The sequence below is a fragment of the Budorcas taxicolor genome, chromosome 25 (assembly GCF_023091745.1).
Source record: "Budorcas taxicolor isolate Tak-1 chromosome 25, Takin1.1, whole genome shotgun sequence".
In the NCBI taxonomy this organism is placed as follows: domain Eukaryota; kingdom Metazoa; phylum Chordata; class Mammalia; order Artiodactyla; family Bovidae; genus Budorcas; species Budorcas taxicolor.
In genome coordinates, this window is record NC_068934.1 from 43,231,467 (window position 1) to 43,245,314 (window position 13,848).

At 52.3% G+C, this 13,848-nt stretch overlaps 1 protein-coding gene across 2 annotated transcripts in view; it reads right to left on the reverse strand.

Annotated features, from left to right (window-relative positions):
- Positions 1 to 6,261, reverse strand: part of MACROD1 (mono-ADP ribosylhydrolase 1) — a 154,053-nt gene extending 147,792 nt beyond the window's left edge. Inside the window, exon 1 of one of the 2 annotated variants that reach the window (XM_052661729.1) lies at positions 5,897 to 6,261. In XM_052661729.1, the coding sequence (XP_052517689.1) occupies positions 5,897 to 6,194 (298 nt within the window). In that variant the 5' untranslated portion in view covers positions 6,195 to 6,261. The remainder of the gene's footprint in view (positions 1 to 5,896) is intronic. The other variant, XM_052661728.1, reaches the window with a different exon arrangement.
- Positions 6,262 to 13,848: the final 7,587 nt, after the last annotated feature.

The window sequence follows — 13,848 nt, forward strand, 5'->3', positions numbered from 1 at the left end:
TCAGCCTGCCCTTCCGGTCTGTGGCCCCCAAGTGCACACCTCCTAGGGCCGGTGTGTGGGGTGCCAAGTCCTTGTTCATCTCCAGAGCAAAGTGGCGACCCGGAAGAGCTACAGGAGGTGCTAGTCTGATTTGTGGGAGAGAAGCCAGCTGAGGACCCGAGCCTTTAGGGCCTCAGCTTCACCTGCCGCGGGGCTGCCCCCAGGCTCCCCCACTAGCTCCAGGAGGAGAAGCAGGACCCTAGGGTGGGCATGTGCCCCATGCATGTCTTTTTTTTAATAAATATTTTAATTTATTTGGCTGTGCCGGGTCTTTGTTGCGGCATGTGGGATCTAGTTCCCTGCCCAAAGATCAAACCCAGGTCCCCTGCATTGGGAGGGAGAAGTCTTACCCACTCGGCCACCAGGGAAGTCCTGCCCCACGCATTTCTGACACGCACTACCTCCCTCTGCCAGAAGCACAGGTGCAGACTTAAAGCACAAGTGAGTTTTATTTTTCTTATAAAAGATGTACAACATACGCTTTAATTTTCTTTCTTTTTTGGAGAGGTGAGAGTATTTCACAGCTCAGTGAGACAGGTGCTGGAAAAAAGATGTTTGCAGTAAAGTTTGATGGGGAGGTCTGACCCCAGACGAAGCTTTCAGCAGCTCCCAGGCACGGCTGGAGGAAGCAGGTTGTGCCAGAACCATAAAGTGCAGTGGGTGAACAGGAATTCAATGATGTGTTTTAAGAAGTGTCTTTATGGCGCTTCCTGACGGTGTTCGGAAAGGTTGAGGGTGGGCTGGTGAGTACCTTCTGTTCTGGAGAAGGCCAGGTGGGCAGGGCTGATAAAGGTTGGGTCTTGGAACCCTGAGGCAGGGGCATTAGTTACCTAGGCTCCCCGTCCCCGGAGAGCAGGTGCTCGTCAAAGCCTGTGGCACGAGCCACAGGGAGACAGCACGAGGCACCCTGGAGCTTGTCCACCCTCCTAGGCCCCCTGCCGGCCCCTGTGCCGGGATGTGCCAAGGCTGCTTTCCCAGAAGACAGGTGGGAGAAGCCCCCCAAGTCCCAGGTGTGCCTGGAAATTTTCCCGGTTCAGCAGTCAAATCAGATGAATCATCTGTTCTGCGTGAAAGCCCACAGGGGTGGGCTTTCGCCCTGCCCTGGGCAGACAGGCTGGAATACATGGGCCTGATCCCGAGCCCCAGGGAGAGGGAGCGGGTCAGGGCTCTAGCACTCGAGACCATGGCAGAGACAAGTTTACGTGAGCCCTGTATCTCCAGGGCCAGAACAGAACAGAGAGAGGAGACAGACCTGAGAGGTGACAAGGAAGGGGGGCTGCTGGGGACCCTTTGGCTGCTGCGTACAAAACGTTTCTAACATGATCCTAGCACAGCTTACAAATCGGGTGCTGTTGGTCCCATTTTACAGATGAGGAAACTGAGGCTCAGGGAGCATGGAAGCAGTGGTGCTGGGGCTTGCCATGTCTGATAACACCAATGTTCATTCTCTTTTTAGCACACAGCTCCACCCCTACTGCAGGCCAGAAGGGACCTGCCATTCTTCTGGAGACCAGGCCCCTCCTGTGATGACAAAGCCCCCACTGCCTGACCTTAATGCCCCTCACACTGACAGGCCTTATAGAAGGACTGTTTCCATACTGTTTCTGATGAAAAGGCATAACCTGGGGTGGGGGTAATGAGGCATCCTAGAACTGAGAGAATTAAGCTAAAGGAATTAACCCCTGGCCAGTGAAATTAGATACTGCAGAGGTCTCTCAAAGAGACTGAATGTCTCCTGGGCAGGAAGATCCAGCCTGATGGTATTTACTTACCTAGAGGGAAAATAGGTCCATACAAGTGGGCTGTCAGCCTAAAGCCAGAACAAAGAAATGCACAGAACCCAGGCAGAATGTGGCCATCTGTCCAGCACTGTACCATGAACTGAGGCTGCTGCACTTGGGGCCCAGAGCAGGCACTCAGCTCTGCGTTTGGACTGAAACACTGAACAACCGCCCAAGGAAGTGGGTAGGTGTGCTCAGGACAACGGGATCCGCTTCCAAATCAGTCAACCATCTCCCTAGTTGAGAACACATGCTGCTGAACAAACCTAAGACTACAACTTGGCTTCTAACATTGTGGGGCTGGAGAAGACTCTTGAGAATCCTTTGGATTGCGAGGAGATCCAACCAGTCAATCCTATAGGAAATCAAACCTGGATATTCACTGGAAGGATGGATGCTGAAGCTGAAGCTCAGCTTTGACCACCTGATGGTTAATTCCAGTGAGTTCCAGAGCCAGCTCACTGGAAAAGACACTGATGCTGGGAAGACTGAGGGCAGAAGAAGAGGGTGGCAGAGGATGAGATAGCTAGATAGCATCGCCAACTCAATGGACATGAATTTGAGCAAACTCCAGGTGACAGTGACGGACAGGGAAGCCTGGCGTGCTGCAGTCCATGGGGTCACAAAGAGTCGGACATGACTTAGCCACTGAACAACAAGGGCTTTTCCACAGGGAGAGGAGGCCCTGCCCAGGTGCACATTTCCAGATCCGGTGCTATTATATTTCCCACCATGAACTGCACCTCAACCCTCTGAACTATACATTAGTCTCCTGTGAGTTTGATTACTATGTGCCAGTCTTTGAGAGAGGGTCATCTCAGGCACAGACAAGAGTTGAGCCGCCCTTGTAGGTATATCCCCAACCGAAAGGCGAGAATGTGTCCATCAAAGACACGTGCAAGGATATTCAGAGCAGCTTTATTCCCAAATGTCCCAAACTGGAAACCAAATGACCACAAGGAGACTGCGCGGACAAACTGTGGCACACCATGGACTATCACCCAGCAATAAGAAAGAGCGAACTGTGGGTACACCCGATAATGTGGATAAATCACACGGACGTTGAGTAAAAGAAACTGTACACACTGTGTGTATGCCTCTGATGATATGAAGTTCAAGGGAAAACAAAATGAAGAGATAGAAGAAAGATTAGCTGTAAGGGATACTGATTGAAAAGAGGCTCAAAGGAACCTTCTGGGGCAATGGCAGTGTTCTACCTACTGACCAGAGTAGCGGTTGCACAGCTGGATACCTACGTAAAAGTACACTGATTGCAGCAATTCCCTGGCAAGCCAGTGGTCAGGGGGCTTCCCCAGTGGCTCAGCGGTAAAGAATCTGCCTGCAGTGCAGGAGCTGCAGGAGGTGTGGGTTCGATCCCTGGGTCAGGAAGATCCCCTAGAGGGCATGGCAACCCACTCCAGTATTCTTGCCTGGAGCATCATCATGGACAGAGGAGCCTGGTGGGCTACAGTTCATGGGGTCACTAAGAGTCGGACACAACTGAGCAACTTAGCATGCACACACGCCAGTGGTTAAGACATGGCTCTTTCACTGCCATGGACCCGGGTTCAATCCCTGGTCAGGGAACTAAGATCTCACAGGCCATGCAGCCAAAAAATAGAGTACACCAACTGTACACTTGAGGTCTGTACACTTGATGTACTTTACTGTACAGTATAACTCAGCTGAACATGTAAATGAATGTAATGAAGAAATAGTGTGGGGATCTTCCAGGATCAAAGCTTCTTCGGGAGTTCCCTGGTGGCCTATTGGTTAGGATTCTGGGCTTTCACTACCATGTCCTGGGTTCAGTCCCTGGTTGTGGAACTGACATCTTGCAAGTTGAGCAGCACGGTCAAATAAATAAATAACAGATCAAAGCTTGAACCCCAGCCAGAGGCAGAAGCTACTTGAGGCAGTCTCCCGGTGTGGTGGTTTTAAAAATATGCCCCCAATTCTTTGATCTTCTTCCCTTCCAAAGGTGGAAACTAATTTCCCTCCCCTTGAATGTGGACCAGAGGCATTAAACCAGCAGCCACTTCACAGGAGCCAGCCACCTGGGAAGGGCCCTCTCCATCTCTAACCAAATCCCCGCCTCCTGAGAAACCCTGAGCCTGGCCACCCAGCTAAGCTACTCCCAGCTTCCAGACCTTCAGGGACTGAGAGATAATAGAAACGTTTGCTGTTTCAGGCCACTAAGTGTCCTGGTAGTCTGTTACTAAGCCACAATAGATAACTAAAACACGGATCTTTCTGTATCACCCCCACAAACTACCACCTAATGGCTACTGGTGGGGTGGGGCTTCCACCTAGGTCTGGGGTTCCTGGGGCAAGCCCAGCCTCCCCACACTGCCCCTGCCTGGACAAACTCGGGAGCTCAGGCAGCCCTGCCCGTCTGGGCTTCTTGAAGCACCGACCTTTACCAGGCGTTGTCTCATTGCCGTAACACATCCCCCTGCTTCACCTAAGCTCTGTGAGGGGAGGGTCCCCACCTGTCTCCCCAGCATAGCAGTGCTGGCCACACGGAAGGCGCTGGATAAAAACGGACCAAATGAATGGAAATCCCAGATCCTAGCAGACAGACACCACAGCAGCCTGGGAATTCCTGGCCCATTAGCTTCAAGAGGTCTGGAAGTTTTCAGCGCCGGCAAGGAGTGTGAGGGGCGGAGAGCTGGTCCTACAGAAAGCAGCAGACCCAGGAACAGGTGTCTGGGCCTCCAGCCTTCCAAGCTCTCCTTCCCACCACCCTGAGATGCTGTTCTCTGACGAAGAAGGGAAATCAGGGCTCCCTGTGGGGACAGTCCCCGTGCCAGGGAGCCACTCCCCACCCTGACCCTGGATGTTCTGGGGCCAGGGCTTGAAGGGGTGACAAGCATTCCTTTTGCCCCGGGAGCAAAGTCAAGTGCTTCCGGCTGGTGCTTTAAGATCCCAGCGAAGGCATCACAACTCAACGACAAGAGTAGTTCATCTTGAACTCTACCTCCAATCCCAGAGGACGCCTCCTCTAACCCTCAACCGCGGCCCGCCCCAGGCCTGCCTCCCCAGCCCCATTGGCTGAACCCTCGCCACCGCAAGTCCCAGCCAATGAGCTGCCGTCCCTGCCCTTTTGAAAGGCGATCCAGCCGGGAACGGTCACGAGAGGCCAAGGAGCATGCCCTGAAGGGCAGGGGCAGCTGGACTGGCAGCCGGGGCTATTTCAGGCTCTGCAGGTCAGGTTGCCTGACTTCCCTCCTCTGTTCTGGCCCAGAGTCCAGCCCTGGGACTCATGCCCACCAGGACTCATGGCCCGCGCCGCCCCCCTCCCCGACCCCCCGCGGCCCCAGCCGGAGGAAATGGCTTGATTCCTGGGTGTGGGGAGCAGGGGTGTCACTGTTCCCAGAGACACAACCTCCCCTCTCGGCCCTGCCCCGCCCCCCTCCTCCGCCCTGTGTCCCCCAGGAATGAGGCAGAGACAGCTCACAAGTGTCCAGAGGCCAACGAGAAGCGCTAAAGGGCAACAGACCACGTGCCCAGAGAGGCAGGCCCCGGGGGGGATGGGGGGAGGTGTGACCGGCCTGCCCAGGGAGGCCCGTTCCTTGTGGCTCTCTGATTCCACCAGGTGGGATGCCAGCCCCATAGCCCATTCCCTGCCACTCTGTCTAAAATGTCACCACTTGAGAAACCCCAGTATTGCGAAGCCGGGGGAGTTGAGAGCCTACTGTGAGATATGAAGCAAATTCCAAGTGACCTTGGGCTACTCGGCGCAGGCGCCGGGCCTCAGTTTCCCTCATGCACAACAGATTTAGGTGCGAGGTCCCGGGTGCTCTCTGGGGGAGCCCCGCGACCCCTTTCAGTGGGGTGAGGCCACCCTCCTCACACTGCCTCCGACTGGGCCCTGGACCTGGTCCGGGGGAAGTAGTTTCCGGAGCTGGGCACATGTGGGGCGTGGCTGTTAATTGGGGGGGGGTCCATACCAGGCACATGGGACCTTAACTTCCCCAGTTTTCTGGGGTGGACGAGGCGGCTAGCGGGGTGCTGTCCAGCCGGAGAGTGCCCACGAAGGGCCGCCCTCGCGCCCCCCTCCTGCTCACACTTACATTTTGCCTCCTTCCAGTCGGTGGAGGTGCTCAGGTCCACCTTCGCCGCCATGGCCAGGGGGGCCCAGGTGCGCACCCCGGCTCTCCGCCCCACCGCCGCCGCCCCCCAAGCCCCAACTCCCGCTGAGGTCCGCGCGCGCGGGTGGTGCGCGCTCAGGGACGCCAGGGGACCGCACGCACTACTGCGGGTCCTCGTGGCACCCGGCGAGGGGCCGGGCCAGGGGCGCGGGGCGCCGAGCAGCTGCCCCGCCGCGCGCAGCTGTGCCAGGAGGCGGGACGCTCGGCTCTGCAGAAACATGAGCAGGCGGCGCCGGGCGGCTCCCCGCCCACTTCGACTCTCTTTACCGTGCTCAGGGAGTCTCTCCCTTATTTACTTGGGGACCAGGTGGCGCGTGCCAGCCCGAGGCGACCTGCTTGGGAGCCAGCGGGCCGCGCGGCCAGAAAACCCAGGCGCGCCGCTGGGCACCCTGGAACTTGTAGTCCCGGCCGCAGACAGGCCCCCGCACTCGTAAACACATGTGCGCGCCCCGCCCAGCCAGCCGAGTCGCACAGCGCTGGAGCTCGGCTCTCGGACGGTCGCGCTCCTGCCGTGCGCCTCCCCTCGGGGCTGGAAGTTGGCAACTTCCAACTTCCTGGTGGGAGACGCCCCTGGCCTCCGACCCTGTCTCCGTCTCCGCCCCTCCAGACGAGTGCACAGAGGCGGGCGTAACTCCTCACCGGTCACCCGGGCCACACCCTACCCGCAGTCTCCGGGAGCCGCGCGTCCCCGCCGGCCGGGGCAGGTGAGGCGAACGGGTAAGGCCGGTTGGGCGACTATTACCCAGGCCGCTGAGCCTCTGCCTCTTAGCCCCAGGGGCGGGCGGGGCCGCGACTGGAACCAAATCTAGAGTAACTCGGGAGGCAAGGATAGAAGTCCTGGAATTTGAAGACAGAAAATGAGAATTCCAAGTGGCGTTCTCGGTGTAAGAATTGGGGTGGTGTTTTTCTTTATATTTTTCCTATTTTTTTTTACAAGGATTCTAAGGATGGAGTTATGTTTTTTTAACATAAACATGTTAATATCTTTCTATAACATTTTATTATGTTATAAATATAATAGTTTTGGGGGGGGCGGGGTTTGGCTTGTTTTTGACCGGAGCTTGCAGGATCTTAGTTCCCAGACCAGGGATTGAATTCTGGGTTCACGGTAGTGAAAGCACAGAGCCCTAACCACTGTACTTCCAGTTCAGTTCAGTTGCTCAGTCGTGTCCAACTCTTTGCGACCCCATGGACTGCAGCACACCGGGCTTCCCTGTCCTTCACCAACTCCCGGAAGCTTGCTCAAACTCATGTCTATCTAGTTGGTGATGCCATCCAACCATCTCATCCTCTGTCATCCCCTTCTCCTCCTGCCTTCAACCTTTCCCGACATCACGGTCTTTTCCAATGAGTCAGTTCTTCGCATCAGGTGGCCAAAGGATTGCAACTTCAGCTTAAGCATCAGTCCTTCCAATGAGTATTCAGGACTGATTTCCTTTAGGATGGACTGGTTGAATCTCCTTGCAGTCCAAGGGACTCTCAAGAGTCTTCTCCAACACCACAGTTCAAAAGCATCAATGCTTAGGCACTCAGCTTTCTTTATAGTCCAACTCACACGTCCATATGTGACTACTGGAAAAACCATAGCTTTGACAAGACGGACATTTGTCAGCAAGGCAATGTCTCTGCTTTTTAATATGCTGTCTAGGTTTGTCATAGCTTTTCTTCCAAGGAGCAAGTGCCTGTTAATTTCATGGTTGCAGTCACCATCTGCAGTGATTTTGGAGCCCAAGAAAATAAAGTCTGTCACTGTTTCCATTGTTTTCCCATCTATGTGCCATGAAGTGATGGGACCAGATGCCATGGTCTTCATTTTCTGAATGTTGAATTTTAAGCCAACTTTTTCATTCTCCTCTTTCACCTTCATCAAGAGGCTCTTTAGTTCTTTTTCGCTTTCTGCCATAAGGGTGGTGTCATCTGTGTATGTGAGGTTATTGATATATCTCTCGGCAATCTTGATTCCAGCTTGTGCTTCATCCGCCCAGCATTTCACATGAAATACTCTGCATATAAGTTAAATAAGCAGGATGACAATACACAGCCTTGATGGAAGTCCATCACTTCAAGGAACATAGATGGGAAAACAATGGAAACAGTGACAGACTTTATTTTCTTGGGCTCCAAAATCACTGCAGATAGTGACTGCAACCATGAAATTAACAGGCACTTGCTCCTTGGAAGAAAAGCTATGACAAACCTAGACAGCATATTAAAAAGCAGAGACATTGCCTTGCTGACAAATGTCCGTCTTGTCAAAGCTATGGTTTTTCCAGTAGTCACATATGGACGTGTGAGTTGGACTATAAAGAAAGCTGAGTGCCTAAGCATTGATGCTTTTGAACTGTGGTGTTGGAGAAGACTCTTGAGAGTCCCTTGGACTGCAAGGAGATTCAACCAGTCCATCCTAAAGGAAATCAGTCTTGAATACTCATTGGAAGGACTGATGCTTAAGCTGAAGTTGCAATCCTTTGGCCACCTGATGCAAAGAACTGACTCATTGGAAAAGACCGTGATGTCGGGAAAGGTTGAAGGCAGGAGAAGAAGGGGATGACAGAGGATGAGATGGTTGGATGGCATCACCGACTGGAAAGATGTTGAGTTTGAGCAAACTCCAGGGATTGGTGACGGACAAGGAAGCCTGGTGTGCTGCAGTCTATGGGGTCGTAGAGTCAGACACAACTCAGCGACTGAACTGAACTGAACTGATGGACTTCCAGGGAACTTCCCATAGTGGGTATTTTTATAACCTCGAACAAAGAGCCAGGGTTTCTAGGAAGGTTTCAGTACCAACTTTGCTCTTTCTTAGTGGGCTACACTGGCCCCCTGTGACTTGCTTCTTGAACTGTAAATTAAGAAGTCAGTGCTCAGGTCTGACTGCTTACAAACCCGCCCTGTGTTCCAGGCCTCTCTGGCGCTGAGTGTGGTAATAACTCTTCACAGGGCTGTGAGGAGCAGCACCAAACCCTCCTACAGATGCAGTTGGCACCACTGCGGTGCCCGAGCGGATCAGAGGGAGACCTGCGGGCAGAGAGTAAATCAGAAGCCAGGGGACCCGAAGGAAGGGCCGAGGGCCCCCAACACTCCAGGACCACCAGCAAGGCCTGCGCCTTTCCCAAAAATGTTCAGCAAGATGAGTTCAGAATGCAGGTGTCAGGCCTGAGGTCACCTCACCACTTGCTGCTTCTCCAATAACTCAGTAGTGCCAGACGGGCCTTGCCAACAGCCTCCAGGATGGCAGCGACTCACAGGGGACTAGGTCTTAGCTGGCACTGAGTTAAGCCCTCTACACCCTTTAATCTACTTCTATAAACTCAGTAAGTGCTGGCACGCGCTGCCCCAGGGTTAGATGAGAAGCCTGGACTGGCCCAAGGTCAACATGGTGTGTGGGGGTCAGAGGCCAGGCTTGAGTCAAGGTTGTTCGGTTCCCATCTGTGGTCCGGAAAGTGATCACAGAGATGTCACTGATCCAAGCAATGAAGCCTGTGAGTGACCCTGTGTATCAGTTTCCTATTGTTGCTATAACAAATTCCCATAAATTTAGCAGCTCAGAGAATAAACAGAATTCATTTCCTTAAAGTTCTGTAGGATAGGAGTCTGACGTGGGTCTCACTGGGCTAAAAAACCAAGGTGTCTGCACCAGCCGCCAGAGACTGCCCATGTTCCTTGGTTTGTGGGCCCCTTCCTCCATCTTCAAAGCCTGCAATGTTGCATCTCACCAGTCTTCCTTGGTGGCCTTTCGCTCTGACTCTCTTCTGCTTCCTTCCGTTTTCAAGGACCCTTCTGATTCCACTGAATGGGATGACCCAGGATGGCATCCCATTGAAAGTCTGCTGATGGGCAGTCGTAATTCTATCTACAACCTTAACGCCCCTTGGCCATGTAAGGTAACACATTCACACACTCCAAGGATTAGGATGTGGACATCTTCGGTGGTGGGAGGGGTGTGATCCTGCAGACTACACCCTTCCCGGCAAAGTCTGGAGAGCAGAACAAGAGAGAAGCAGGGACCCAGGCATCGAAAGTCTCAGCTGCCTTCTGCACAGAGCCAGAAATCCACGTCCCCCACAGCCAGGCCACGGAAGCACCCCAGACACCCTGGCATCGGAACTAGTCCTGTTTCTTTTTGCTCGGCTTTAGCTCTGTTCTCACACGGCAGCCAGGATAGAGAACGTCCCAGCCAACAGCCCACCAGGGTTTGGCCTAAAAGAGGCCTGGACAGGTCTAGGCAGGGAAGTGTGATTCTGACTTGGCAAGGAAGGACCTCGTCACAGAGTTTCAGCTGGACCTTTTAGAAAAGGTAGAATCTGAGACTTCCTTGGTGGCTCAGTGGTAAAGAATCTACCTGCCAGTGCAGGAGATGTGGGTTCAGTCCCTGATCCAGGAAGACCTTAGTTGCCTCGGAGCAACTAAGCCCAGGTGCCCCAACTGCTGAAGCCCATGTGCTCGAGAGCCCATGCTCCCCAACGAGAGGCCGCCACAGTGAAGCCCCTGCCCCGTAACTAGAGAGTAGCCCCAGCTCACAACTGAAGAAAGGCCTGCGCAGCAGTGAGGAGCCAGCACAGTCAAAAATAAACAAGTTACTATTTTTTTAATAAAGAAAGAAAAGGTAAAATCTCGCCAGGTACCAAAGATCTGTGTGTGTGTCAAGAGCATTCCAGGCCCAGGGACTCACAGAAGCAAAGAAGCAAAGACATGCAAGTCTGGAACGCCGACTCTTCTGGTGGGGGTCCTAACACCTGGTGTTGTCTGTTGAGGACTTTTAATATTGGAGAAGAGGCTTTCCTGCAGAGAAAAGCTACCTACTGCTGCTTGTATTTAAATGAATATTGTATTTATTAAACTTATAAATTAAAAGAACTAGCTTTTCTTAAGCATCCAAATGCAACTTGCAAATCTAGTTTTCTATTTATAAATCTAATTTTTGTATTAAAATAAGAATAATTACTTTCACTTAGTCTTTGATGAATATTTAATTAACTCACAGGTTCAACAGATTAAATTCTAAAAATGAATGCCAATTACGAACATAGGTAATTAAATTCCCTAATAGATTTTAAACTACATTTTACTGAGTTGAAATAGCTGGTCCTCTCAAATGCCTCAAACTCAGCATAAGAGACTCACACATCTAACAAGCATATTTTTTCTTTTTTGTTCTTTTTTTCTTTACAAACAAGGAGGGAGTAGAGGGTTAAGAAGCCTTCATCCCCCACTTAATTCCGCACTCCCAAGCCAAGCATATTTTTTCCTAGTTAGCAGTTTTTATCCACTAATAGATTAAACGTATAAATATGGTAAATCAGTTCCCTTAAATATTCAAACGCTGTTTATGAACTTAGATTCGTTTATATACTGTCTCAGTTATCTTTTGCTGTCTCAATAAACCAGTGAAAACTTATTGCCTTAAAATAACCACCAGGCCTTTGAATCAGCAGTTTGGGCTAGGATAAGCAGGAAGGTTCATCTGCTGGTCTTGCCTGGGTCACTCCTGCGGCCACAGTCATCTGACAACCCACCTGGGGCTGGGGGTCCAGGATGGTGTCGCTCACGTGACGGGCAGTTGGTGCTGGCAGTCAGCAAGTTCCCTTGGTTCTGCCCCACTTGGCCTCCACTAGGCCAGACTGGGCACCTTCACAGCACACTGGTCTCAAGGCCCTGTTCCTAGAGGACACAACGGAGGCTGCAAAATGCCTCTTGAGGCCTGACTCCGAAGTCATACTGCCTTGCTCTCACCACATTCTGTCGCACAGAATTCACACGGCTGCGGCGTTCAACACGTCACAAGACCAGCCCAGAATCCGAGAAGTGGAGAAACGGACTTCACTTCCTCACGGGAGAAGCAGCCAAACCCCATTGTCAAGGATGGGTACACTGGGATGTGTGCTCAGTCGCTCAGTTGTGTCTGACTCTTGTGACCCCTTAGACTGTAGCCTGCCAGGCTCCTCTGCCCATTGGATTATCCAGGCAAGAACACTGGGGTGACAGGAGGCACCGTTACAGCCATCACTGCAAGCTCTCTCCCACCCATTCCTCTCTGATGAGAGTCACAAACGGGCAGGTTGACTAAAGTGTTTCAAAACAATAAACACTTGGGTATTTGCACAGTGATGACAGAACTTCCTAAACTGGCACCAAGATTCTGGGTTTGCTTTCCTGGCTTCCACCCTGTGCAGGATTGCAAAGCTACCCAGAGGGGCAGAGTCCCCACCTCAGCAGGGCTGAACATGCAGCGAGGTGCAGGACCACAGGACAGTGAGAGAGTTTCCTGCTTCTGGTCTGAGATTTAAGACCAGAGCAGGACCCAGGAGAACTGCCAGAAGTAAACAGGCCTCCAAGGCAGCACACGCTTCTCCCCAGAGGCTTGATTTTAAAGCCCTACCCCATCTCACCTCGCCATCTTTCTTCTTCATCTGCCTCATTCAGGTAGATGAACCCCTGCACCTCCCGGGTCCCCCTAACATCTTCGCTGTGTGACCACAGTGTTGCACCTCCCTTCCTCCAGGTGGTCATGCGGTCTTCATATTTTATAACCTGCCGAGTTTCACTTTACTCTCTGCTTCAGTGGCCAATATTGTATAGTTATTCTATTGAGAGGTGTGAAGGGGAAGGATGGGTTACAAGGTATTACATGTCCGAAGTATGTACGTGTAAACTATAGGCCTGCCTGGCAGAGGCCTCTCCGCGTGCATCCTCTCAGGGTGAGTCTGAGGACCTGGCCAGTGATCCAGAGGGGCTCACCCTCTCTTCCTCAGGGATGGGCCTCAGAGAGCCCTGGAGCTGGAGTCCTGGAGCTGGCTGGGGGAGGGCACTGGCTGCCCCCCTCTAACTTAAGAGAAGGCCTGGAAGGTGGTGGGTGCTCTGGGGACATTTGTCTTGAAATATACAAAACCCTCCAACAGTAGTATTCGTTGTAACAAATTTTAACACCATAATAAAAATTGAAAACCCCTGTTATGGGCTGAATTATGTCCCCTCTCCAAATTCACATTTTAAATTCCCAGCGCTCAATATCTCACGAGACAGTATTTGGAGACAGTTTTTAAAGGGGTGGTGAAATTAAAATGAGACCCTCAGGGTGGGCCCTGGTCTAATCTGATTGGTATCCTTATCAGAAGAGGAAAGTTGGGGAGTTCCCCGGTAGCCTAGTGGTTAGGATTCTGGGCTTTCACTGCCTTGGCCCAGGTTCAACCCCTGGTTGGGGAACTGAGATCCCACAAGCCACATGGTGCAGCCAAAAAGAAAGGAAAGTTGGACATACACCCGAGTGCATGCTTGCACAGAGGAAAGACCACATGAGGAAACAGTGAGAAGCCGGTTGTCTGCAGGTCAAGGGGAGGGACCTCAGAAGAAACCAGGTCTACCAGCACCTTGATCTTGGACTTCCAGAACTGAGAAAATTTCTGTGGTTCAAGCCACCAAATCTTCGGTATTTAGTTATGGTAGCCCTACCAAACGAATCCAGCACGCCTCCCCATTCCCCATCCACAGGAGCAAAACTTGAGCAGTTAGCTGTGTATCCGTCTAGACTTTTCCTGTGCATATCCCATGTATATGAAGATATACACCTTTTTTCTCATACACACTGCTCCATGACTAACTTCCGTTGTTCCACGGTACATCATGGGCATGTTCTTGTGTCAGTATCCACCAGCCTGTTCTTCTGAAGACTACTAATACTCCATCCTAAGGCGGCAACGCCGTGGTTCCTGGCATCCTCCGCGGGTATACGGGGGTCAGGAGCTGCTCCCTTTGCCGTCACAAATAGGACCGCACCGTCAAGAAGGCTGAGCGCCGAAGAAGTGATGCTTTTGAACTGTGGTGCTGGAGAAGACTCTTCAGAGTTCCTTGGACGGCAAGGAGACCCAACCAGGCAA